A 26747-nucleotide genomic window follows, 5' to 3' on the forward strand; every position below is an offset into this window, starting at 1 on the left:
TTGCAGATTCCCATTTTTTTCTGAAGGATCTTCCCTTTCTCCCGTTCCCAAGAGTGAGATGTGCCTGCACATGTATGCTTGCTATACCAACTGTTTTCAGTATGTGATGGATCTATCTAAAGCCAAGAATTCCTGGGTCTCAGATTACAAAGTCAGCTCGGGGGGGACCTGACTTCTTCGCCTCTTTTCATTCAGCAGCCTGTAGATTTCTAAAGATGTGGAGAGGAGATGTGGAAAAATTAAACTACGTTTTTATTCACAAGACAGCAACATCAAGTAGTAAATAAGGTCCAAATAAAAATCTGCACCATTCTGATAAAGAGATGTATTTTGGCCTCCTGAATATCTTTACCCCATATGTTCCAGTGGAATCATAGTATGCAGTTCTTGTTGTCTTCATATTTCATTATCCTTCCAAGGCTTCGGTTGACATGAATCAGTTCTTGTTTTTTAAATCAAGCTCTAACTGAAGTTGCTCTGTCTCTTCTTCCTGCCAGGACGTTAAGTCCATTGTTTTCACTGGAGAAGTCTGGGGAGGAAAAAAGAAGGGGGAAGGGGGCAGGGGAGACCTGTGTTAAATTAGTTTTTCTTAGCCCTGCAGTATCTGTGCTAGCACCATCTAACACTGATCATGCATTTTACATATTTTTCCCTAACTTCATAAGTAAAATCTGCCTGGCCTCAAGATAGACTTGGAGGTGTCGGATTTCTGTCTCTGGTTTCTTCCACCATTCCTTGACTGATTTACCTTCCCCACCCCCTGAAAAACCTCTAAGGAAGCTAAAAAGCTGCAGCCAAACTGTGAGTCACAGAAAGGCTAAGCTCCTCTGCTCTCCAGTGAGTTCTGTGCACCACTGGGCTCTGCAGGCAGGCTCCGGCAGGCATGTAGGTCCTCATGGAGCCGAGAACGAAAACGCCTGGTTTTTGAAATAACAAAGGTGCTTTTTTTTTCATTTGTTGTTAACTGTAATATTTTATAAGAGGACAGAGAAGAGTCAACTTGAACTTCTGTGTGTGTTTCTGATATTTCTGTGTTTTTTAAAACATTAAAGTTTTGCGTCCTGTGTAATACTGTTCCGGGAAGGTAAGACTACTTCTACTCATAGGGAAACCGATGGGGCAAGAGCATCACACGAGGATTTCAGCACTCAGTGTGGCACATTAGACCGTGTCAAAATCATCAGGCCCTTGTTTTCCATTCTTTAAGAGTTTGCTCTCCTGAAACTCACCTACCAGATAAACTACAGGAGTGGATCCCAGCATTTTAACAGCGTGCTTTTGTGTTCGTTGCTGCACTTTGGGCTTAGAGTCAGCTTTGAATTCCAAGCAGCATGTGGATACCCTGGGATCAGTAAGGGACTAGATGAGCATCAAAAAAGTGTTAGCAATTCTGTTTTGTTCTCTGCTTTTTAACTTTGGTATATAATGGTATGTAGCAAGCATAGTTTGTCATGAGTTTCACTATGCCACCGGAAGGCCATCAACATGCTAACTGATTTGAGTGTTGGTGTTTACAGGCCAAAAACAAATATGTAGTTCTCCGAGACTGACTTTTATCTCCCTGTTTATGTGTCTGGGTTCTGTGACTGACTCGGTTTCTCTTTTGTGTTTGCAGGACATTGAAGCTACTATGAACTCTGCTCTGAACGAGCTGCGGGAGCTGGAGAGGCAAAGCAGCGTCAAGCACGCACCAGATGTCGTCCTCGACACCCTGGAGCCTTTGAAAACCTCTCCAGTGGTGGCCCCCACCTCCGAACCTTCCAGCCCTCTGCACACTCAGATCCTCAAGGACACTGAACCAGCTTTCCAGCGTAGCGCTAGCACCGCTGGCGACATACCCTGCACCTTCAGGCCAGTGAAGTCGGTCAAAATGGCCACCCAGGTGAAACCTCCAGCAACTCGGCCCAAGCCCACAGTTTTCCCCAAATCAAACACCACAAGCCCTGGCGTTGCCTCCTCTGCATCTCAGCAGCCTACTGACAAGTCCTGTACTGTCTGACAAACTTGATGCTGCACTGTGGATATAGCTGTATTGTTTCGGATGAAGAGACTGTGCTAGAGACATCACAATTCCTATTTAACTAATTTTTGAACTTCTGCTGAAGGTTAGTTGTGAACTGCTACTTAACGCTGGGAGCTCTTCCTGGGAGTGAATTAAGTGGTAGCAACCTCGTCCCATGTACCCGCATCAGTGATGTTTGTCAGGCAAAACGCTTCGTGCCACGCTTAGGAAATCCACTATCGGGTCACTGTGAAGCTGAGGAGGAAAACACAAAATAGCGATGAGTTGGATCTTGGTTTCTTGTTGATGCCTTGTTCAAAGTGTTTGGCCACTGAAAGAAGTATTTGGTGGCATCCTGTTCTGAATACTGGTGTAGTGACTTATATATTCTGTGTTTCATTTATCACAGAGAAACAATAGGATAGATTTTAGTCTATTGCATGTTTTGGTGCCACTAGTTACGTGGAGCTTGGACATGCCTGTTTCTTGTGCATTATTATTACGTCGCCCGCTGGTGCCACTGTGGTTAAGGGTCTGTCTCAACTTCCATTACATCCTTGGGTTTTGTTTGTTTGCTGCCCCGTTCCTCCCCGCAGGGCCAAGGCTCTTGGCCGTCCGGCCTCGTCCTTTAGATGACACTTGTCATGAAAAATAGTTTACTCTGGAACGCTCTTAGATTTTGTGGAGTTATATGTAATATGTGTCTGTGCAAATATAAACAAATATGTTCCTGAGGCTTAGGAGCATAAGAGAGAGCCCAGTGGTTGCTTATGGACAATCTAGCTGTTTTCCCCCTTTTTGCTCTCCCCTATTTAAAAACAGCTTTATTGTTTTCCAGTGTAATTTTTGGCCCGTAGGCTATGATGTGGTGTGTGGTCTCAGGAGCCTGAATGTAAAAACAAGTTAACTTCTGAAATCTAGCATACTCTCATGGGAGTTCATTTACTAACGCACACGTTCTTGTTTTGATCATATATCAAGATGGATCCTTACCAAAATCCCAATTACAAGCACTGTAAAACTTCAATCAGAAGTTCTCAAGCTTTGTATCTTCTCCCTGTTTCTGGCTGTAAATGCTCGGGTCAGTGGCCCTGACCGCTGTGAACTGCTTTAGGGGTCTCTGCTCTTATAGAGTGGTGTAAGAAACGCTGCTTGGGACGGTGACGTGACAGCATGCAGCTTCTGCAGTGGCTTCCCTGCGTGTTCTTTGGTAGATGGCATGCCTTCGTAGGACTCTGCAGACATGTGAATGAGTCTTGGTGTATGTATTTATATGGTAGACAGCAAATGCTTCAGCCGCCAGCAGGCTGCATGAACTCTTTTTGTACTCTACTGAGAATTTTCCACAATGCAAATGTTTATTTAATTAAAAAAAAAAAAGAAGGCGTGTGCCACTTACAACGGTGAAGAAGATCTCGTGGTCCCACGAGTGAGGAGACTCTCACCCTTAGTTCACCTTGTTGCCAAGGTTTTTTGGGATTTAAAAAGTAGCTGCACATACTACGTTTTCATCAAAAAAATTCAGGCAAGGACAAGATAAGAGAAGTTATTTTCCTCTTCCATTTATCTTTTTCTTTTAAATTTATGGGTTTCTTACACTTTAGCTTCCTTGTGACTGCAATGTCGTTATAATTGGCACTTAGTAATTTAAAAACAAGCAAAACTTAACTAAGAACAATTTCTTAAATGTACTTTTTCTGATCGATTGAAGGATATTGCTTGGAGAAATGAGCAGGGTTTTTACTGTGTCCCCATCCCTCCCCCACACACATACCCATCTCTACAGCAGTAATATACCCATATTAGCGGCGTTTATTTAAAAGACCAACTTTCTTTGTGCTCTTAATTAAGAACCTATGCCAACTTGGGGACACCAGACAGATTTCAGTGAGAACACTTCTGCGATTCGTTTTTCTGTAGCTGATCTGTAGCGGCGGTTCTCCCTGGGAAGCACTGCGGTACGCGCGCGACTGTCACTGGACCGTGCCCTGATCACCTCGCAGGGAAGGATCCCCAACAGCGACCAGCGAACTTTGCTCTCAGGTTCTGATGGACTTCTACCACCAAGGAATCACTTGGTCTTTTGGGGAAAAAGAACTAAACTTGCAATTTTTCGCTCAGGCAGAACTTTCTGGCATTTACTTTACGTAGGGAATTTTTGCTTTTGTTTTGTTTGGTCATGAACGACCAAAGTTAATCTGTGTCAAGAGCAGGATCTCTGTGAAATTTACTTTGACTCATTTGTAATGCCTTATTTTCTTTATATTTTTATGCCTAGCATTCACGTTTCTAAGAGTAAGTGTCCAGCCACACACAGCACATTTGGAGGAGATGCTCTTTTCTGTCTTCGAGGTCTGAAGTATGAATGGAAATCGAGAGATAAAGACTTCAGGTTACTGTAACAGCAACTGTCTGTATGTGAATTACTATGCTTATCTCTAGCATCCACAGCTCTGGGACAATCCTACTGTCAAGGGGAATATGCTTAGCAGCATAAACTGTATATTGAGCAACTCAACTGGAATTTTGGTGTGCACTGTGATTGACACTTAAAACTTACAGCAAGCAATATGGCAGCGTGAAGAACTTTTCCTCTTCCACCTGACCTGGGCCTGTCCAGCCAGCAGGACATGCACACACATGCGCACACATAGGAGAGAGAACACAAAAAGGAAACTTTAGCTTGCCTGCTTCACTCTGTGAATGTACCAGGCTGAGAGGACATTGCCGTGAGTGTTTTGCTACCGTTCATTGCAGGAGAGGTGGGAGAGAAAAACTGGAAATAGCAACACCGCCCTGCAAAACCAGTGGGCATCTTGTAGAAGAGACCAACGTAGTGTGGACAAATGAGACACAGTGGTTTGCTTGGGGAGGTATCACTGTTGATTCATATCTTCATATTCAGAAGAAATATTAGCTCTTCCATGGAAATTCTTTCATGACTTTTATGTAATGTATGTGTCAAATATAAAGACAAGAAGTGTTTGATAACTGGAATAACGTATGTCTGTTTGATAGTGCTTTGTATGAACAAAGAGTTCTTGTTCATCAAATGTTGGATTGAAATAATCCAAAGCAAAACTTTTAAAATAAAATACAATTTTAGGTGATCAATCTTAATAGTTTCTGAAGCTCTAACCTTTTATGTTTTACTTCCCTTGTTGGGAATTGAGCAGTGTGCTTTAATGATTGCTAAATTTCTGCCTCTCTAGGGTAATCCAAAGGCTCACAGTTGATAAATTGTAAATTCATTCTTCATGTCAAAGCAATGGGACATGAGCGAGCTTCTCTCATTTTATCTGTACTGGATATTTTGTTGCAATGAAAATGATTAAATAATTAGAGTGCACTGTGACAGCAGGAAGAAACACGTTGTATATGTATGTACTTTGATACCTGTTTAAAAGGAGTCTTTGGGTTTCCTGTGATGAATACCTCATATGTTTGATTTCCGGGGGTTTTGTTGGATTTTTTTTTTTTTTAAGGCAAGATTGTTCTTGCACAAAAGTAGGTTAAGATAACCAAGTTCTCATAAATTTCTTTACAGAATCAAAACACTTCAGAGTTTGTCAAGAAATTCCATCTGTTACAATTCTCACCTTGCACTGGGTGCAGGGCGAGCAGTGGCTCGGCTGTTGGCACGTTTGGGATCCCTCCAGCGATGTTCAGACAGAAGAGGTCACTGCAGATGGAGTTTGCTGCCTCATTTCTTTTCCTTTGTGTGTCAGAACCTCTAATTCAGTGACCATTGTATAGGTTTTGGGTTTCGTTAAGCGTTTGAGAGAGTTTCTTCAAGAGAAATAAATGTCTCTAGTTAGCACTTCAGATCCTTTGCATGCATTTCCCTGCTGGACTGGAATGCTCCGTCGCTTCATGAGGTGCGTGCGGAGGGGTACTCAAGGTCGATGATGTTCTCAGCTGGGCCCAGCTTGCTCATAAAGATGGGGAAATGCCCATTGAGGCGATGTGTCTAGCAGGCTGGGTGAAAAGCCGACCTCCTTGGCTCCTGCGTAGCACAGCAGCAGGCCCCTGCCTTGCGGAAGGCAGCGCTGAGGCTTGTTCAGTGGACCGGGTATGGGGTGCCCACGCTTGGCAGGATCAAGCCCTAAGTGTACAGGAATGTGCTGCAAAGTGCAAATGCATTTACTCGTTCACAAGCTAGGAAAACTTTTTTTTTTTAAAAAAAAAAAAAAAGGTAAAAAGAAAATGGAAGCTTTTGGGCACTCCCATCACTAGTGAGGCTGTACAGAACAGGCAAAATGAGCTTAACAAGCTGGGGATTTATTTATTTTGAAATTTTCAGTTTTCTCAAAGATATTAAGCCTTTTTGTGGGCTTAACTGGCATTGGCAAACATCCCACAACCACCATCACCAACGTGAAGCTGTTCTGTAGCGGACTGGTAGCACCAGAGGCCTTGGCAGAAGGGAGCGATGCTCCCTCGTGCCAAAACTGGTGGGCTGGACTGAACTTTTGGGTTTGAGTTTACACGTCCCTTTCTAAGAATCCTCTCTCTGGATCAGCTTTTCTGCTCGTCTCTTATGTGTGCAACAACCTGGTACTTGAAATGAATACTTGACCCGCTGCCCTGCGCCCGCATAAAGCCCGAGGCGAGGCGCCGGGAGGCAGAGCGAGTGCTTTCCAGGCTTGGCTCTCCGAGTCTATTTTGGTGGACAAAGAGATGCCAAAGCAGCAATTCGAGGCCTGGAAAATGTAAGATTTATTTTTTTTTTTTCTGTTCTATTTTGTGCTTCCTATAATGTAGTTAGAGACAAGAGTGTCATTTTTCGAATATGGGCCAAAAAGAGGCGAAGGCGGAAAGGGAGGGCAGCTCCCAACTGCGCTGATACTTGATATACCACGCTTCGTACAGGGTAAATACTGAGCAGTTTGCAATGCGAATAATAGACGGACCCTTCATTTTAAAGGCACTGTTGTAACTTTACTTTCGAAGTGGACTTCACCAGCCTTTCTCTCCAGGCAGAGCCCTGTAGTTCGAATAAATGAAGTCCGATGGAATTGGACTCGTGAGTGTGCCAAACTGCTGGAGCAATACTTGTAAGCAGCAGGTTCTCTACAAGACCAGCTCTATGTAGCCAAAACAGGGCAATCGTTGAAACCACCTCTGATGCATTTTCAAGAATAGCAGCGATGTCATGGTTCTACTATAATGTAAGAAAGTTCGATTGCAAAGTCTGGAAACCTTGTTCTCTGTTGGTCTGAAACCTCAGTCCTGCAATAGTGGGCTCAGGCTCGTGTGGTGCGTTGGCTTTTTGGTTTTTATTAACAGCAGTTGTTTGGTGGGATGGAATGTTCTTGCTAAAACAGTTTCCATTGTTTCATGTCTTCTACACCAATATATATATGGTGTATATATTAAACTGTGTAAAATTGTACTTTGTATATATAACTGTACAATATGGAGGTACATCCTTTTTTTTTTTTCCTTTTGGTACAGTATTGTACAGTATTAGGAGTATACGTGTTGGAAATGTTAAATCCATACTGGGGCTACAAAATGTATCCATTGTCATTAGCAATAGTTTTGGAGAAATAAATGTTTTGGGTATGGTGGAAATACTGACCGATGGGCGCCAGTAAATGATGTACAGCGTGCGTGCGTGCGAGCGAGCGTGAGTGGGAGCAGGGATGAGCATCGCCTGCGTGCGCCTTCCAGGCAGCCCCCCCAGCCTCGGGCCTTGCACGGTGTTTGAATTATCGCTGGCTCTGGTAAGTGAGGAAGACTCTGCAGGATCCAGCAGTCCACGTCACCATTCATAGCACCAAGGCACTTGAATAAAGTGGGCAAGGAACGTGATCCAGCCTTGCCTTATCCGGAGCCCAAAGCGCTCCCCAGTAACACCAGTGGCGGGGATGCTGGGTGCAGTTTTGCAGCCGAGCGGGGCTCCCCTCCTGCACAAGGGATGGGTATGGGTGGTGTCTGCAGCCCCTGGCTCCCAAGGCTCCTTCCTTCCCCAGTGGTGGGCACCTCTGCCAGGAAACGTTTGTGTGCTTCCAGCCCCACTCCTCTTCGGCCCCCACACACCTCCTAACAGGATTCAGCAGAGCATGAACTTGCCTTGCAATGACCTGATTGCAAAACGCTTAATCTTCCTCATTTTCCTGGAGAGGACGGGCCTCAAACCCTCTCTGGGAAAGAGGATTTAAGATTGAGATTAGGGCTTGGGTCACCGACATTATTACCATTTTTTCCCCCATCTCCGCTTTTCAGTGTGCCTTTTTCAGAATGCGGCCCAGAAACTGTGTCAGGGGCTTGTAATTTTGGATTCCCTTTGTTTAGGTTTGAGGGGATTAATTAATTACAGCCTGGCTGATGCTGAATCCAGATGTGCTGTGCTGGAGGTGGGCTGGGGCTGGCCGAGACCCCCACTCCCAGGGTGCCTCAGTGGGGCTGGGGGCAGCCGCTTGCCCCGTGCCCCCCACCTGGACACCTCCAGCCGCAGGCCCCCAGTTTTTGGGGCTGTTCTGGGCCACCCGCAAAGCTCCAGGACTCAGTCCCCTGGGTGAATATATCATCGGGGGGGAGGGGGGAGGGAACCCCCTCCCTGAGCCCCCTTTGACTCCCAGGGGGCAGGCTGAGGGGTGCTTTTTTTGCTTTTTTTTTAATAACCACAAGCCGGGAAGTGGAGCTGCAGCAGCGACAAATGACTGTGGTTTTCCAACAGCACAGAGGAGGATGCTGTAACCCCTTGCCCCCTTCCCACCGTCTCCTTTCCCCCCACCTTTAGCGCGAATAAGCGGGAGCGGGGTCGGGGCTGCGGCCCCGGGGAGGGCGCGGCTCCCCCCGACCCCCCCTGCCGCGGGGCCGGGTCCCTGCGGGAGCTTCAGCATCGGTGGGGCTCTGCTGCCCCCGCCTGGAGCAGGCGCTGATGGCTCAAATCCCTTCCTCCTGAGCTCCCTCCCTGCTCAAATCCTTCCTTCCCAGCTCCCTTCCTGGTACTGCGAGGAGCCTCGCTGCACAACCGACAATAATCCTTTTGGGGCGTTATGAAGTATTTTAGTTATTTCCTGCCTGCCTTTGCCCACCATCAGCCCAGCTCGGCTCATGGACGGTGAAAGCTGAAGCCACGCGCACGGGTCAGAACCCCGAGAGCACCCCTGGGGGGGTGATGGCCTTAAAGCCTTCCTTTCTGTTTCTTTTTGAGCCCCATGAGGGGCAGCAGCGGGGTGGGAGCAGGCGAGGGGCGCGGGGTGCCTGTGGGCAGCTCGGGAAGAAATTTCGGCGTTTCCCCTGTCGGGTTTCACTTCGCTTCTTCCTGGCCTTAACGGCTCTCATCGGTGTGGTTTTGATGCAGGCCTGAGATGAGAAACGAGCTGCGCTTTTTTTTTTTTCAGCGTGGGGAAAGGTTTCTGAAGTGTCCCCAGCCCATCACAAACAAGACTGGAAATGACTTTGAGAAGTCGTCCGTCCCTTTCTCTTCCTGTCAGCGGAGCCGCAGCGAGGTGGCTTTGATCTCGGCGATGAGGCGTTTCGATCGGCCGGCCTCGTGGGGCTTCACTTCCGCGGCTGCCACAACCACCGCTGGGCCCCGCCGGCTCAGCACCGCGCCGTGGTCTGTCGGGCAGCCTCTCACGGGGCTGGGAAACGAAGCTCGGCCGTAATTAGCAAGCAAGTTAGGCACAGAGATTGTGTGCAGAGCAGTGAAGCACTACATCCCTTCTTTGCATGCATCTCGTGCTCACAGATTCAAACACTGATGCAGGCTTCGCTCCGTCCAGGAGAGCTCCTGGACACATCCCTGGGAGCCTAAAGAAATTCCTGACAGGGCCCCGGGCTGTTGGTGCTGAGGCTGGGCAAGGTGAGGTGGGGGCACCTGGAAGCCAGAAAGCGAGAAGGGAAAGTGAGCTGGGTGTGCAGGCAGCAGGAGGCTGCACTGAGCACCCCACATCCTGCATCCTGCACTCCCATCCATCAGCTCCAAGTCTGGGCTGTGACCCCCATTGCCTTCTTCCCCAGCAGGGCCGGGATCTGAGCATCTGGAGCCGCTTCTGGCCCCTCTCTGGGGACACCCCACAGAGGCACCGCTGCAGCTGGGTGCTGCTGCTGCGTGGCCCAGCCCGTGTGCATGTGGGGACGGTGACGCTGAGCCCTGCCACGGCCTCCCTTGGTTTTCCCAGCTGAGATGAGAAGTCCTCGATCTCCTTGATCGCTGAAATACGGTGAGAGCGATGCTGGAGGTGCAGCTTGGGAGCAGCCAGGGTTGGGGAATGCCCCGAAATCTCCTCTCTGCCCTTTGCTCACTGCCGAAAGCCGCTGGCAGTGTTTGCAGGCACTGGGGCTGGGCCGGATCTGGTGCTTCACACACATGGGGGAAGGGTTTGCGGCCGGGGAGGGAGGCTGCCTTGCTTGCTCTGTCTGCACCTGCTTCCTCTCACCTCCTCTGCACTTCTTTGGGGCAGCTTTACCTGGGGCAGGCTCAAAGGCTGGGGAGAGGGAGCTGCTGAGCTCTGCGGTGCTGGCACAGCCGGGAGTGAGCTGGACCGGGGGTCTGCAGGATCACCCCCAGGGAACAGGAGGGGCTGGGGTGAATGAGCGTGGTTGCACGGATAATTCTGTGCTCCCAGGGTGCGTGGGCACCACTGGAGCCGTGCAGCAGCCGCGGTGTGGCTCAGCTGCCAGGAGCACACTGGGCTTGCACAGGCAGAGCGGCTTTGGGGCATGGCTGGAGGAGCTGAGCCGTCCTTGCAGCTGGCGGTGGGAAGCCTTTGGGACCTGTAACTTCTGCAAAGCAGCTCCTGGAGATGGACAGGTCACGATAAATCCATCTCCTCACGGAGCTATGGAGAAGACTTGGAAAAAGCCCGACTGCTGCAGGCTTCTCTGCTCTGGAGAAGCCCCTGGTGGGGCTTTGAGCACCCACCCGGAGCACCCGGTGGCTCCATAAGCAGCACAGTGCCAGCAGCCCGCCCTGAGCGCATCCCCACGTGCAGTACTGAATCCTGCACCGGGGCAGCCAGGGCCAGCACCGACCCCACAGCGCCAAGCGGGCACAGCAGGACTGTGCCTGGGAGCCTGGCACCGCTGACGGAGGCTGAACACAGCCCCTGGGCACGCATCCTGCTCTGCCTTTGCCTCCCGTCTGCCTGCCCCAGGCAGGGCTGGGTGCTGGCCGGTGCCCAGCGCTGTTTGCCTTCAACAGAGGCTGTCCCAGCCCCTGCCTGGGGATGGCTGCAACTCCGGGATTTTTTTTTTCTCGAGCAGGAAGCTGAAGCATTTCCTCCTCCAGCCGCAGCTGATTCTCGTAGAGCGAGTTTTGCAATCCCATAGGTTTCTATTCTCGCGGCGGGGAGGTGCCTCCCTCCACCTTGCAGTTCTGTTTGCTTGTGGTTTTTTGTTTTGTTTTTGTGTGTGTGTGTGTGTGTTTTTTTTTCTTTCATCTGTTTTGCTGCCGGCCCCGACAGGTCCCAGCGGCCGGGTGGTTTTGGGCAGAACCAACGGCGTCGTCCCTGCCTCTCATGCGCAGCCCTTCGCGCAGAGCGGCGCCGGCGAGGTAGGAGGCTGGGAGCTGCCTGCCAGGGCCATGCTGTGCCGTCGGCGTCCCTGTGCACTGCCAGGAGCCGACGGACGGACGGACAAACGGCCGGGCGTGGTGGTGGGGCCAGGCAGGGGGATGTGAGCAGCCGCCGGGGTGACCTCTGTGCTTCCCCGCAGCGGCGGTGCAGGCGATGCAGAGCACCCCCAACTACCTCTGGAGCACGGACGACCTGCTGGGCCAGGGCGCCACGGCCTCCGTCTACAAAGCTCGCAACAAGGTGAGGGGTTGCTGAGGGGGGGGCTATAGGAGGGTGGCGGACACCCCATGGCCACGGTTCCCCTGAGCCCAAGCCCTCCTGCCCCGCAGCGCGGGGATGCTCCACTCGCCCTTGCCCTCCCGTGAGCCGCAGCTGCCAGCAGTTTGGGTTTTATTTTCATTTTCTCCCTTGGCTGCTTCCCCCAGCAGAGCCCTGTGGGGTTAGAGCTGCTTTTAGGGCTCGCTGGGGCTCACAGTGCGGGTGCTGCTGGCCCGTCTCTCCCCTGCACCGCGCGGTGTGAGCTGCTCTGGGGAATGCCCAGAGGTTTTGAAAACCCCATCCGTGGCGATTTGCATACATCAAGCAAACACTTGCCAGGGCTGGAACAGAGACTTTCAGCCCCACTGGCCTTTGAAGTTTATTAAGCAAGCTGCCTCTGCAGGGCTCGGGGCTGGGAGGATGCTTTCAAAACAGCCCTGTCCTGCAGGGAGCAGGCAGGAGCTGGCTGCCTCCAGCCCCGCCGTAAGCCTGTGACAACAGCATGAACACGCTCCCACCAAGCACGTGGGCTTCAGAGGCAGGAAGCAAACAGAACTGAGCAGCATCTCTGGCTTTTGCAACGTAGACAGCAAAGGCTGAGGAAGCCTGTTAAGAAAGCAAGCTCTATTGTGAGCATGGTTTGCATCCAGATCGGGCTGCGAGAGCAGTGCTGGAGCTAATGCTGTTGTTTGTGGCACAGGCAGGGTGACTCTCCATTTCCCTTTTCTCCTTTTCCTCTTTTCCCAGAAATCAGGGGAGCTGGTTGCTGTGAAGGTCTTCAAGAATGCCAGTTACCTCCGCCCGCAGGAGGTGCAGATGAGGGAGTTCGAGATGCTGAGGAAGCTGAACCATAAAAACATCGTCAAGTTATTTGCCGTGGAGGAGACGGTAAGTGGGGCCGCGGCTCGGAAACCACGGTGCCGGCAGCGCCGGGACAGGGGCAGCTGCCCGTGCCCTCACTGCTGCTCCCCGGTGCAGGGCAGCAGCAAGCAGAAGGTGCTGGTGATGGAGTACTGCTCGAGCGGCAGCTTGCTCAACGTCCTCGAGGACCCAGTGAACGCCTTCGGCTTGGCCGAGCCTGAGTTCCTCGTTGTGCTGCAGTGCGTGGGTGAGCGGGGGCTGCGCGCTTCCCTGTTTCCGTCCCTATCCCCATCCCCGTCCCTGTCCCCATCCCCATCCCCATCCCCCTCCCCGTCCCTGTCCCCATCCCCGTCCCCATCCCCATCCCATCCCCATCCCATCCCCATCCCTGTCCCCATCCCCATTCCTGTCCCCGTCCCTGTCCCCATCCCCATCCCCGTCCCCATCCCCATTCCTGTCCCCGTCCCTGTCCCCATCCCCATCCCCGTCCCCATCCCCATCTCCGTCCCCGTCCCATCCCCATCTCCGTCCCCGTCCCATCCCCATCCCCGTCCCATCCCCATCCCCATCCCCGTCCCCGTCCCCATCCCCATCCCCATCCCCGTTCCTGTCCCCGTCCCCATCCCTGTCCCCGTCTCATCCCCATCCCCATCCCCGTCCCCATCTGCGTCCCCATCCCCTTCCCCATCCCCGTCCCCGTCCCCATTCCTGGGGCTCTGGGACAGGCTGGGACCACACAGTACTGGTGTTGTGGGCATTTAGGGCAGCCTGTATGGTCAGAGATAGCACCTGGGGCAGGTTGGGTTGGCGAGCACTGCTCTGGCAGAAACCTGAGGGTCTCCCTGCCCAACAGCAATGGGGCTGGGCTGTGCTTCCCCATGTGCTCACTCCTCCTCTGCATTTCCCCAAAGTCACGCTGGTTCCCATTAATGCACAGCCAGCCCTGGGGCCTGTCCCCACTCTGGTCCTTCTTTAACGCCTGCGTTCACCCAAAGCCTGCTCAAGCAAAGAGCTCCAAGCCCACGCTTCCCTCCTCGCTCGCAGTAGCAGGGATGAACCACCTCCGCGAGAACGGCGTGGTGCACAGGGACATCAAACCAGGCAACATCATGCGGCTGGTGGGCGAAGATGGGCAGAGCATCTACAAGCTGACGGATTTTGGGGCTGCCCGAGAGCTGGAAGACGACGAAAAGTTTGTGTCCGTCTATGGGACAGAGGAGTATCTCGTGAGTACGGCACGGGGCTGGCCTGGTGGCCGCGGGGTGTCCTGGGGGAACCCAGTCCCCATCCCTCCAACAGCCGGGTGACACGGGGAGAAGCAGGGACCTGCAGAGCCCGAAGTAAAAGGGGCCACGAGTTTTGAAGAGAGAGGGTTCAGCATTTTGCTCGCAGCATCCTGGGCCACGTTTTGTTTTGGGGTCGCAGCAGAAGAGGCCCAAAGGGGCAGTTTGAAATGCCCCAGGGCAGCGCCGCTCTCTTCTTCGCCCCTCCAGCACCCGGACATGTACGAGCGAGCCGTCCTGCGCAAGCCGCAGCACAAGGCTTACGGCGTCACCGTTGACCTGTGGAGCATCGGCGTCACCTTCTACCACGCTGCCACCGGCAGCCTGCCCTTCGTCCCCTTCGGGGGACCCCGCAGGAACAAGGAGACCATGTAGGTACCGGGGGGGCTCGGCGCTGCGCCCCGGGGAGGGGGCACCATGGCTGGGGGCTGCAGGATGAGCTGGCTGTGGCTTGGTACCTGCCAGACAGTGGTCTGACTGCAGGGTAGCTCAATCCCATAAAACCCAGAGAGCCTGGAAACGTAGCTCGTGGCTGGCCATGTGCTCTCTGCCGTGTGGGGAGCATACACAGCATGGCAGGGGTCTGTGTCCATCTGTCCTGCTTGCCCTCCAAATGCTTCCTTGGGGGCTAAACAGTTGAAAGAGAAGTTAGGGTTAATGTTCCTCTGAATCTTTTTGACTATTTCTTGAGCTATTCGCTATCTCTGATTTCTTTTTGTAACTTGTGCCCTCCCCAGCCCACTCATGCTCTCTCCTTTCCCACTTTGCTGCACCCGAGGGCCGTGGTGCCCAGTCAGACGTCTCCTGGCTCCTTTCACAAGGACAAACCGAGCCATTTCCTCCCCCCAGGTACAAAATCACCACCGAGAAGCCCCCCGGGGCCATCGCAGGGGTGCAGAGGCAGGAAAACGGGAGCATCGAGTGGAGCTACGAGCTGCCCGTCACCTGCCAGCTCTCGGCGTGAGTCCCATGTCCTGGCCCTGTCCCCGTGGGGCTGCAGCTGCACCCTGCTGCTGCTGACCCCCCCCACAGCTTGTGGTTACTCCGATAGGCACAAAACCTCTCCTCGTTCTCCTCTTGCTGCCGCAGGGGGCTGAAGGACCAGCTCATACCCATCCTGGCCAATATCCTGGAGGCGGATCAGGAGAAATGCTGGGGCTTCGATCAGTTCTTTGCGGAAACCAATGACATTCTGCACAGGATCGTGGTCGACGTCTTCTCCCTGCAGCAGGCTTCCTCGCATCGCATCTACATCCACTCCTACAACACGTAAGGACCCCCCCAGGAGAGGCCGGGTGAATTTGGGAATTGAGCTCCAGAGAGGCCCCTTGGCCTCTGCGCTGTTTTGCCACGAGGAGATGCTTGCAGTCAGCTAAAGTGATGGAAACCTGAACACAAACCTCACGGCTCATTCCCCACCCTTTCATTTTTTTTTGCATTTTCAGTACCAGCAAATTTTTAGACGCTGTCTTCAAACAAACGAGCATAGCTCCCCACCATCAAGAATATTTTTATGAAGGTCACCCGTACGAGCTGGATCCTAACCTGCAGGCCCACAGCTTCTGCAGAACCGCGCAGCACAACCCGCTGACCCTGCTGAGCTCCGCCGAGCAGCCAGAAGAGGTGGCAGGAGTGAGATACAGAGACCGTGAGTACCCTCAGTGGGGATGGGGTGGGCAATGTCAGAGGGATTTGCTTAAAGGATCGTCCTGATGGAGTCGAATGCACAGCAGGAGGTGGCAGGGCAGTGGTGCTGGGGCAGGATAAGAAGGTTTCAGGGTCAGTTCCCCCCTAGACGTTCCCGTGTGTGCTCTGTGGCTGCCCGCTTTGCAGGCGGCTCGTGCCTTCACCCACATTTCCAAAATACCTCGGAGAGCTGCACTAAGCCTCGAGCATCTCAGCTGCTCCCGTTCCTGACATCCTGAGCAGCTCGGGGGCTTGTAGGGCTGGCAGGAGCCGTCCCTGCCCATCTTCCCCGAAGCCCCCTGGCTGACTGCTCTCCATCTCTCCAGCGGCGCTTGACTTTCCAAAGTTTGTCCCCAAGGTGGACGTCGTGGCCGACTGCAGCACCGCCAAGGTAGGTGGGGATGGCCACAGGGAGCCTGGCAGCGGGGACACAGCCACTGGTACCGTCCCTTTCACAGAATCACAGAATTGTAGGGGTTGGAAGGGACCTTGAGAGCTCATCGGGTCCAACCCCTTTGCCTTGCAGAGCGCGGTGGGCGCCGTGCACCAGACGCTGCGGATCGCCCAGGCGCTGCGGCGCTGCCAGGAGCTGGTGGCCAGGGGCCTGCGCTGGGTGATGTGAGTGCCGGGACCACCCGTCCCTCCCCGTTACAGCAGGAGTTTTGTGTTAGGGGTTGAAATGCTTGGGGTTTTCCAGCCTCTGGCAGGCAGTGGGGGCACTGGGAGGGAGCACAGCGTCCCCAGGCTAGGGACACAGGTGCCAGGCTGGGAGGGGACTGCACCCGGCTGGGGGCTCAGTGTTTGAGGATGTTCCTGCCCCCATTTGCTACTTTTGCGTCATTTTTTTCAGGCTGAGGAAAATATCATCATCATCATCTTCATTACTAAAATCTTCATTGTGCATTTTCTCCATCTTATGCATTCCCCTGGGGCAGGAGCTCCTTGAGCCGTGCCTGCGCAGTGCCCACCGACCAGCACCCTCCCAGCACCCTCCCCCCCATCCCTGCGCCCCTTCCAGTGCCCCCAGCCCCTCGCTTTCCTACGAGCAGCTGGGGGGGGGGGGGGGGGGGACACAAGCCGAGCCCTGGCACTGCTGGGACAGGGGCACACGGTGGACGGGCTGCTTTCTCTTGTGGCAGCGGGAACCTGAAATCGGAGTGCTCGAGGGTTTTGGAGCAGAGGAGAGGGGTGAACACGGTGCTCACCAGCCTGCAGCTGATGGAGGTGAAGACCCGCGGGCTGTAAGTGCAGGGGTGGCTCTGTTGGCACGGGTGCTGGGTGCTGGGTGCTGGGAGCAGGGGCAGGCAGGACCCACAGAGGCACCAGTGCAGCAGCCTGGGGAGGCCCCGATGCTGCTGCCGTCATCCCCATATCGCAGCTCAGATATGGGGCTCTCGAAGGTGCCTGAATAATCAGAAATAAATTCCAGGAGTGAGCTGGCAGCTGGAGCGCAAGAGGTTTTTCTTTGCTCCTTGTGCAGGCTGCGTGGGAAGTGAGCCGCCCTGGCTGCTTCTCCGTCTTCGCTCCAGTTTTTAATTATCCGGCTCTGGTTTTGTGTGAGCCCAGGAGGAGTCCTTGGGCTCTGGCTCCTGCTTGGGGTTTTTGGGCTGTTGCAGCCTGTGACCGCAAAATAAGCGCGAGGAGGAGGCAGGGGGAGCTGTGCCCGGGTGCTGTGCTCCCCCTCCAACCAGCATGAGGCCAGCTCATATAAAATCAGCAATTTTGGAACAAATGGGACACCACGGGGCGAGTTTTTACCTATCAGCACTTTGCCTCTCTTGGCTCTGAACTGGGACTTACTGCCTGAGCTGACCACAGCCCAGCTCCCCCAGGGACGTGTTTCTGTGCCCAGGTGATGGTTTATTCATTTTCACCCCTGAATATTCAGAAATATTCCTTTTCCTCAGGTACGAGGCTGTTCCCGGAGGCAGTGGGCTGCCAGCTCTGAAGGACTTGGCGGTGGTGAAGACCCGGCTGCAGAGGGTGAGCACCAAGGCAGGGGCTGGGAGCACCCATGGGTGCAGGCGGCGCTGGCAGGAGCCGGCCCCCACCTCCCTTCCCCACCTGCAGGTCGTGGAGGAGCTTTCCCAGTGTTCCCACAGCATCTACGACTTCCAGGGGGCACTGGATGGCATTTTGTCCGAGCTGGTGCAGCACGGGCAACAAGCGCATGAAGACAAAAGGTTTGCAGAGCACCTTTACCAAAATCCCCGTGAAGGTTTTGCTGTTTTCGGTGTGATTTCGGGGTCGAGCTGGGTAGCCAGGGGAGGGTACCCCAACCTCCTAGCCTTCCTCCTGTGGCCTCACGCCTCCTTCCCTGTCCCTGTTCCGCAGCATCCAGCAGATCGAGTGCTGCCTGGAGAAGATGCAGCTCATACACAAGCAGTTCAGGAAGGCCAGGAATTGTCCGCGTGAGTTCCGGGGCGCACCTGGGGGGCTGCCCAGCCAAGCTGCCTGCAGCAGCGGCGTCCCTGCACTGACCTGGGGGGGAAAACAAATGATTACACTGCTGGTTTCTGTACCGTGACAGTCATCCTGGGGAATGAACCCCCCCAAAGTGATCTGGGCATGGTGAAATTGCCCATTTATTGGGTTATGAACACAAAAACGCGTGGAGCTTGCTCTGGCAGGTGACCCGTGTCTTTCCTCCCCCAGGGCTGGGCTACAACGAGGAGCAAATACACAAGCTGGACAAGTAAGCAGCACCCCCTCCCCTTCTGGCCCCAAACTGTTGCCAGCCGGACATTTGGCATTTCTGAGAGCATCTCAAGGGGATGCAAAATGTTCCCGGGTCATTCATCTTGAGAAAGACCTAAGCACCCATGGCAGGTGGCTTGTGTGCTGGTTCCTCTGTGCCGGACCTTCCTGCACCGTGCAAAAACCTCTGTGGAGCTGGGCCAGGGAGCTGCCAGGGGGCAAAGAGCCCTGGGGGGAATGAGCACGGTTCAGGCCGGCTGCTCCCACGGTGCTCGCTCAGTCTGGGGCTCGTTTATTCACTGACATGATCACTTCGGATGTGTCCATTTCTGGGAAAGTGCTTCCGTACCTGCCTGACTTTGCGTGGCGGCACAGTGCCCCTGGGGCTTTTCTGTCTTCAAAAATTCTCCTTTCATTTTCCATTGAAAGAGGGGAATTGAAATCTCTTCTTTGTCACGCTTTGGTTTCATTTTCTTGGCACCACCGCTTGCCCAGTCCCTCTTCCCCCCTTCGGGTGCCAGCTTCAGTTCTACTGATATTTAACCTGGGCTTTTCATTTTCGTGCCTTTCAGGAAATAACTTCTGCTCCCTTCCCCCTCGTCTCTCCTGCTTTCAGGGTGAATTTGGGGCATTTGGCCAGGAAGGTTCTCCTGGTTTTCCAGGACGAGTGTGTGCGGCAATACCAGGACGTCCTGGCCCTGCACGGCAGCAGGATGAGGTACCGAGACAAGGGGTTTGGGGCTCCCGTCCCACCACAGCCCCGTGGGACACCGGGCGGGCGAGGGGGGCTTCCCATAACCCTCCCGTGAGGGCTTCAGACCTCATAGAAGCTCTGTGTGCCTGTTAGCAAACCTTTTGTGTATTCACTTTTTATCCTGTACCAGGCTCTTCTAAGGCTGAAACCAGCCCTGTCCAACACGAACTTGCAGCTCCCCTTGATGCAGCTGGATTCCCTCCTTGGTGGTTATTTTATCAGGACAAAATTCCTACAGAGACAAAGGGATCTGCCTGCTAGGGGAGATTTTATATTAAGTGGTGTTTGGGGAATAACGCAAAGAGCAAATTAACCTGCAGGGACTGAGCACAATCCACTGCCTATTACAGCGAGAAAGGAGCGGGCTGAGGGGGAGGCGTTTAGAAGAGGAGGATGTCGCAGAAATTGGCTTTTTACTGCAAGGTTGCCGGTAGAGCAGATCGTCCATTCCCACGGGCCGTCCGTGTGGGTGGGAGAACAATTTTCTGCAGTGCCTTAGGATCGAACCCGGCTTCTGACCCGGTCCCGATTTGTGGCATGGAGCATTGCGCTGGATTCAGTGCTGGGGGAGGGATTTTTAGGCCGGGGATTTCTCTGAGATGCCCAGAACGTCCCCAGGGGCAGCGGGCAGTGCCGGCACTGCCGTTCCCCTGCGCCCTCCCCTCTCGAGCCTCAGCGGGTGAAGCTGGGGGTTTCTCTCTGCAAACCACGGTGAGGTTTCATTTTGGGGACAGAAATTGTTGCTTGCCTCCTGCCACATCCCTTCACGCTGCTCTTAAATCTTTCCTTGGCTCTGGGGGGAGCTTTGTCCCAGGATGAAATCCGTCCCCGCAGCGATGAGCCCCGTCCGTGCTCAAGCAGGGCTTCTGCTTTGACTCAGAGGAGGGAGAAAAGCTGCTGCTTATTGTCCTGGGGTATTTTTGCATCTGTTTTTCTGTCCTTAGGCAGGACGCATTGTGAGTCACAACTGGATAGTTAAAAATTGTTTTTGCTTCAGTTGTAATTGCCTTGTTTTGAGTTTCTTCCTGCTGGCAGCGAGGGTTTGCGGTGCGGTGGCTCTTTTCTGGGGACCAGAGGTGGACCATTCACCTTAAATATTCTTCCTTTTTTTTTTTTAAGGCCAAACCAAACCTTTTTTTATACAACAGCCGTGCCATTCCTGGGGCACCTGCTGGCTCTGTGGCCCCGTTGCCCCGAAGCTGGCAGGATCGGGGGGGTCAGCCCCAAACCCTAAGGGGGTTCCTGTGGGCTGGAGCCTGGGCAGGGTGGGCTGAGGGGGGATTTTTCTGGCCTTCACGGGCTTCAGGTGTGAAAGGAGAGCCCAGCAGTGGGGTGCAAAGCCCAGCACCCACCTTGAGTAGGAGTTCGGTCCTCTGTGGGGGTCAGAGGAGCTGCACCTGAGGCAGAAGCGATGCTCTGGAGCTGCCCCCGTCTAAGCCACACTTCCCCTAATTACTTTGCTGTTGGTGCTGTGTGGACAGCCTCACCTGTGGTGGCTGCCGTTACCACACCGCTGTGACTCGTTTGCTTCCCCTCAGGATTTTAACTCCAATCCGGCATGGTTTGCAGAAAGCGATGCAAAATTAAAACAACAACAAAAAAATCTGATAACCCCCATCGCTGACAAACACTGACCGGAGTTTTTAACCATCATTTTCCTTTCTAGGAAGGTGTGTGAGACAAAGAAGCACCTGAAGAGGCTCAGCAACCGCATCAGCACCTGCGGCGTGGAGGCGATGGAGTGCCAGGAGTGCCTGCAGCACGTAGGTCCCCGCGCTGCCGCCCTGCTCGGGAGGGAGGCACCGGGTGCGTTTAAACAACTTGCTGCGGATTTTTGGAGTTATGCTTGGAGTTTCCTGGAGTTTGCTTTGCTGCACTGAGCAGAACAAGGGTTGGGCAAACCTTTGGCTGTGGCACTCTGAGTCCAAAAATGCCTGTGTGGCGCTGGGGAGTTAGTTTGTACTCAGCAGGCAGGAAATTGCAGCGGTAGAAGAGACGATGTGTCGCCTCCAGTTGTCACGATGGATTATCTGACACCTTGGACCACAGCCACGGGTCGATGCCCTTTGGTTAGGTCATTCTCCTTCTCCTGAAGAGGTGGTGTGCTGGCTGTGACCATACACATACATCATTTCCCCAAGCCTTTGGTCACCCTCTGGTCCCTCGGCAGGGTGCCCACGGAGAGGCTGCACGCCCCCAGCACCCATGGGTGAGACCACAGCGAGCAGCTCGCTGGGTGCCGGAGCTACCAAGTGTCTCCATCTCTGCAGGCGTTGGACACCTTTCCCCAGATAGCCTTGACGGAGAAACGGAGCCCGGCCCTGGTCCCCCCGGTGCCTTCACCTGTCCCCCTGAGCCAGGCCCGCCGGGAGATGGCTTTCCAGTGAGTGTTTGGAAGAGGGTTTTCAGACATCCTGGTGCTATGGGGACAGCACCACCGCCTGCTGCCCATCCTCTGTGGGGCAGTGTGGGGGTTCCAGCTCTGCGGGGCTGGTGTGGGGCTGGGGCATCCTGCATGCAGCCCCTCAGTGCTGTGCTGCCTCGTGCTGCCGGGTGTCATCTCAGCTCCCTGACCATGGTTTGGGGCATCCCTGCTGGTCACCCACCGCTTCTGCTTCTCCAGCGGGCAGGAGTGGCTGGGCTGCCCCCGTGTAAGTCCCTCGCTGTGTGTCCGGCAGGATGCAGGAGCTCCTGGAGCAGATGAAGTCAGTGACGTGCGACCTCCAGTTCAACAACAGCATCATCGAGCGGTGAGTGGGGTGGATCCTGCCCGGAGGGTGAGGACGGGCGGTGATGGGTGCTGAGGGTGCTGCCTGTGGGCTGGGGGACGAGCGCCCCGGTGCCGCGGTGGGGACAGCTGAGCCCCGCGCTGAGCCCAACCACAGCCACTGGCACGGCTCCTCCAGCAGCACCACGTCTGCATCATCATCATCTGGCAGCAGGAGAGGGTTTATCTTTCTTGGAATTGAAGCATGACCTACTGCAAATGCTATGCAATGCCTACCGCCCTCCTTCCAGCCCTTCCCCGTGCTGCTCAGTGCTGTCAGCTGCTGGCTGCCGTGCAGAAGCCGATGCTTTCTGCTTCTGGACAAAACTCCCTGCAAAATCCCACTGCTGCAGCCCCCCCTTGGGTTTCTTCCTCTTTAACCTTCTCTTGAGGCTCTCAGTGCAAACCAACACTATGGATATCCATACCAAAACCTCAAAGAGCTTTGGATCGTATTTTGGAAGAAAAAAGGAAACCAGTGTTTCACCCCAGCTTGGCTTCTATAGGACCAAGCGTGCTGTTGCAGCACATCCACCGTGGATAAAAAAAAAGGCACAAGGGGAGGTCTGGCCTGGTTCTGCACGATGAACTCACAGCAGCAGACACAGGAACAAGCCCAGCCACCGGTGCCCAGCCCGCGCCGCGGTTTGGGACTGCACGAGCCCAGCCCAGCCCTCCCCAGCCGAATCCTTTGATTTTGTTCCCGCAGGCTGAGCGGGGCTGCCCCCACTCCCGGCCTCTGAGGACGCGGCGGATTTGCAGGTGCTGAAGCAAAGCGCTGCTGGCAGCAGGGAGCACCCACAGCACCTCGGGTCCAGAGCTGCGCACGAGCTGGGCGTTCTTGCCTGGTCCTACCTCTGCGCTCTGGCACTTTGCACAGTTCTCCAGTGAAAACTTGACGGGAAAGTTGGCGCAGCACGAGGGCTTATCCTTCTGAAAAGTGCTTGAAGGACTTGGTGGTTTTCTAGCTCCTCTGAATCACGATGTTGGATGATAAAGAGGCTAGAAATTATCTCTTGTCCGTTTAGGGACTGATGCCCCCAGTAACATTCCTGTGCTCACTGATGCCTCACGGGCTGGGGCAGAGCCCAGGGCAGGGGGACGCTGCACCCGACGGAGGAGAGGCCGGATCTGGCCCAGGACGGCTCCACCACTGCCCATGGGGGGCTCGGGGTGCCGCCACCGTCCCTGCCCGCTCTCCTCCTGCCTCCCGGCCTTGTCCCCAGCTCAGCCCTGTCCCGGGCTGCTGATGGCAGCAGGTGCAGGAAGCTGGGGGAGGTTTCTCTGTTTTGGTGCCTTTCTATAAATGTAACTGAGATCGGTGTTTATGGACACGTCTGTGTGTGTGCCTTCTCCAAACAGCCCTCACTGAAACGTCTCCATCCTCAGCTTTGGGGGTTAGTAAACGCTGAGGCAAGATGACTCCCCTGAGAGAAAGCAGGCACATTTCTTTTGGGTGAAAGACAAAAAGAAATCCTAAGCATTTACCTCATTAAATAAATTCAGGGTGAAAATGTTTGTTCATCTGAGGAGGCAACAGCCTGGGTGGCTGGGCTGCAGCAGGGATGGGGACAGGGGGGAGATGGGGACCAGGGGACCAAAGCAGGCAACCTCTGGGCTTGCTGGTGTTGTCTGAAGCTGCCCTGGGAAGGATGCAAGCAGGAAGCACTCCTCTTACACCCCAGAGGAATAGCAGGGATGGGAATCGTGTTATTCCCACCTCATTACCAGCCAGGAAGCACCCGGCACGGTGCAGATGGGTCCTGCTGCTCTGCATCAGGGCTGCACCCAGCCCTTTGTTGGGGAATGCATTATGCTCCGAATTTCCTACTGTTTTCTGACCTTGGGTGTTACGAGAAGCCGTAATCCTCTGGTTATCGGCTGAGTCAGCTGCTTGCCTGCAGCTCAGTGATACGGGAAGCCCAGGTTTTCGGACTGCGAGCGTGCGATGGTATCAAGGAGCCCTTTGTGGGAAGCATCGGGTGTGCCACCCCTTTGTCCACCTCTTCCTGCCCATCCCCGGGGTGATTTATGGCTTGTGACAGGTCCCACAGCCCGGGCTGGGTGACAGCAAAGCTCCTGGGCTGCAGGGAAGCCAGGCAGGGTGGCACCCGTGTCCCAGCACAGGGGATGGGGCCGGCCAGGGTCCAAGGCAGCTTTTACACCCAGGGGGCTCCTGGCAGACAGCAGGCAGAGTTCCCTGGCTCTCCCCACCCCTTGCAGACATGCCGAGGGCATGCACACGCACATCAGTGTCCAGGACCCTGCTCCTCACCCTGGGAAGCACTAACAGGGTGTGGGGTGGCAGCCGGTGGCCCCTGTGCTCCTGTGGTCTGTGAGCTGGTGGCTGTGCTGGTGAAAGGGGATTTAGGACATGTTTGTATTCATTCCTGTCCCTGCACAAAGTCCATGGCCGTGTGTTTGCCTTGTCACTAGCAGCACGGCTGGCTGCTGGTGCCTGGGGGTGTCGGAGCCAGGGCTTGGGCAGCACCCGCAGAGCCCGGGGCGGCTCCGTGCAGCTCCCGGTGGTGCCGCTGGAAGCAGAGGCTGAGCCATTGCCTGGGCAAGCAAACGCGTCTGACTCAGCCACGGCGGGGATGCTCAGCGTGCCTGCCCGAACCTGTCCCTCGGCAGAGAACGAAACACCCAGATCTTCCCTTCACCCTTCCTCCAGTTCCCTTCCCAGCACGTTTTCTGGAGGTGACACGCGTTGGCTCAGCCGAAAGCCTTCAGCCAAGTCCGGGCCTGCCGGGCTGCTCTGGTCCCTGAGCTCCTGCGAGCCCAGGGCTTGTCCCCAGCCCCGGGACCACAGAACTCAGCCAGTGCCCGGGGACAGAGCGGCACTGTGGAGAGGCAGGGGTCTGCCTGTTGTGGGTCAATCCTTGGATTGACCATGGCAAAAATTTCCAGCCCCCACTGGGACATGTATGGTGGCACAAGGAAAAAACAGCCTGCCCCTGGAGCTGACCGTCCTGCTGCAGCTCTGCCCAGGTCTCAGCAGGGATGTGAATTTTGCAGGGGGACCTCAGGCTTCAAGGTGCGCACCATGGCTTCAAGGAGCAAGGAGCAGCAGCTCCGGGACTGTGTCTGGCTTTGCTTTCTTGTAGGAACAGGCTGAGAGAGCCAGGAGCTGCCCCTGCACAGGAAACTGCTTCTGAGTGGTATTTGGCACTGAGTCTGAACATTCCCATTCGTTTTAATTGTAAAAACCAACATCCTGACTGTCAAACCCAAGGGCTTACTGTACAAGTGGTGGAACTCAGCCATCACTTTAAAACTTTTCTCCTGCAAATTATTTTCTGGGATTCTCCTAGTTTTATAACTAATGTTATCTTTAATCCACCCGGATTCACTGACATCCCCCTTCGGAGCAGGGCAGGGAGCCCGGGCACTTGCTCAGGTTCAGTGGAGCTGGGCTGATTTGGACCAGCTGAGTGTCTGACCTGGAACAAGTTTGGCTCTAGGAAGAAGGGATTTATGTCTAGGCACAGGAAATAATAATAATAATATAAAATCAAAAAGTTTTTACTAACAGCCCTTGTCATCCTTAAAGTGCCCTAACACAGCAGCTGCAAAGGGGACTCCCAGAATCAAGGCCAGGTCAGGGAAGGGCACGGGATGAAATACCAACTCTGGGGAAAACACTTGCCCAGGAATAAATCTGCTGCTGTTCTCAAGCAGAAGCAGAGGATGCATGAAAGTGAATCAGGATCTCTAACAGGGAAGAAAAGGCCCTTCCAGATATTAATCGTGCTACCTAACACAGAACAAAACTCGAATTTTGCGCCTTTAGTTTTAAGCACTTACTAGTGACTGCTTATGGCACTAGACTTTTGTAACTTGGAGCCAGTGTTTCAATCCTTCTTCAGATCAAAATCTTTCAAAAAGACTCCAATATCTTTGGCTCTTCTTGTCCTCGGGAATTCATGAAGATGTCAAATTCAGCTTCCTGAGCACAGCCCAGCACCGCGCTCACTGCAGCCGTCTCTTCACCTGACTGCCCGCACACAAACCAGAGGAGCACAGGCGTGATTCTGCCCCGGCTTCGTGTTTCAAACCAATGCGACTGAGCACCGCTCAGGGATGTGCTGGTGGTTCGACAGCTAGCCCAGAGCCTGGGCAATGCGTGTCCTGCATGGCCCAGGGTGTCCAGGGGGCTTGGCAAACCAGACACGGCTGTCCTTGGCACCGCAGTGCTGGAGCCTGCTCTCATCCACTCCAGAAATTGGCCATAATATTTTCCTTTTCACTTCTCCCACAACCACAAAAGCCTCAGCTGGGAGAGATAATTGCTTCGGCTCGCAGCCCTCAGCGGCGCTCCAGAGCCCTGCTGGCATTTCAGTGGGGAAAGGGAATTCGCTCCCGCTGCCCTTGCAGCCGGGTCTGTGCATTCATTCTGAGCGAGGAGAGGGTTTGCAGCAGCCTGTGTGGCTGCACCCGGGTTTTAGTGACTGTATATAAAGCAGTACCTCACACGTGCTCCTATTGCTCCTGGGGGGGCAGACCTGGGGATGGGGATGGGGATGGGATGGGGGTGGGATGGGGATGGGATGGGATGGGATGCTGCCACCCCCACCGGCTCTGTGCTGAGAGCTGCCTGCCCCATCTGCAGCACCAGGACCGGGGGTGCTGTGTGCTGCCCCCAGCCAGCATCGGCCCCACGGGGAGCCGCGTCCGTGGGGAGGGGTCTCGGGAGAGCTTGGGGGGGGGGGGCCCCCGGGGGAAGGTTCCCGCGGGGGGACCCCCCCCCCCCAGGGGAAGGGGGAGCCCTTTCCGTTGGTGGCGCAAGGGCGAGGGGAGGGGTCCGGAGGTTGGCTTTGGGGGCAGCCTTCCCGGGGGGGGGTTCCCCGTGGGAATCCCACGGCGGCCGCTCCCACGCCCCCCCCCCCCCCCCCCCCCCCCCCCC

At 54.5% G+C, this 26747-nt stretch overlaps 2 protein-coding genes and 2 long non-coding RNA genes across 9 annotated transcripts in view; 2 read left to right on the forward strand and 2 right to left on the reverse strand.

Annotated features, from left to right (window-relative positions):
- The window catches only part of SRGAP2 (SLIT-ROBO Rho GTPase activating protein 2), a 104556-nt gene extending 96971 nt beyond the window's left edge, over positions 1-7585 (forward strand). For both annotated transcript variants that reach the window (XM_035346947.1, XM_035346948.1), the window contains exon 22: positions 1616-7585. In XM_035346947.1, the coding sequence (XP_035202838.1) occupies positions 1616-1999 (384 nt within the window). In that variant the 3' untranslated portion in view covers positions 2000-7585. The remainder of the gene's footprint in view (positions 1-1615) is intronic.
- Positions 6321-22369, reverse strand: LOC118178479. Its single transcript, XR_004756157.1, has 3 exons — positions 22170-22369; positions 8727-8729; positions 6321-6453 (listed from the first exon to the last, which is right to left on the reverse strand). It is a non-coding gene; the product is annotated as an uncharacterized LOC118178479 (long non-coding RNA).
- On the forward strand, positions 9821-23167 carry IKBKE (inhibitor of nuclear factor kappa B kinase subunit epsilon). 5 transcript variants are annotated; one of them, XM_035346963.1, is made up of 22 exons: positions 9821-10182; positions 11425-11513; positions 11675-11775; positions 12541-12681; positions 12772-12901; positions 13699-13880; positions 14148-14308; positions 14787-14897; positions 15027-15206; positions 15383-15585; positions 15950-16014; positions 16150-16241; positions 16763-16864; positions 17531-17606; positions 17694-17806; positions 17958-18034; positions 18279-18318; positions 18937-19038; positions 20741-20837; positions 21345-21457; positions 21753-21824; positions 22551-23167. In XM_035346963.1, the coding sequence occupies exons 3-22, from the start codon at positions 11689-11691 to the stop codon at positions 22582-22584; spliced, it is 2178 nt and encodes a 725-aa protein (XP_035202854.1). In that variant the 5' UTR covers positions 9821-10182; positions 11425-11513; positions 11675-11688; the 3' UTR covers positions 22585-23167. The 5 variants fall into 5 exon arrangements, 4 of the variants coding, with proteins under 4 accessions (XP_035202854.1, XP_035202855.1, XP_035202856.1 ...); XM_035346964.1 differs by lacking the exon at positions 11425-11513; XM_035346962.1 differs by lacking the exon at positions 9821-10182 and having other exon boundaries at positions 10273-11513.
- Positions 15375-15950, reverse strand: LOC118178485. Its single transcript, XR_004756163.1, has 2 exons — positions 15805-15950; positions 15375-15594 (listed from the first exon to the last, which is right to left on the reverse strand). It is a non-coding gene; the product is annotated as an uncharacterized LOC118178485 (long non-coding RNA).
- Positions 23168-26747: the final 3580 nt, after the last annotated feature.

The sequence above is a fragment of the Oxyura jamaicensis genome, chromosome 26 (assembly GCF_011077185.1).
Source record: "Oxyura jamaicensis isolate SHBP4307 breed ruddy duck chromosome 26, BPBGC_Ojam_1.0, whole genome shotgun sequence".
NCBI classification, from domain to species: domain Eukaryota; kingdom Metazoa; phylum Chordata; class Aves; order Anseriformes; family Anatidae; genus Oxyura; species Oxyura jamaicensis.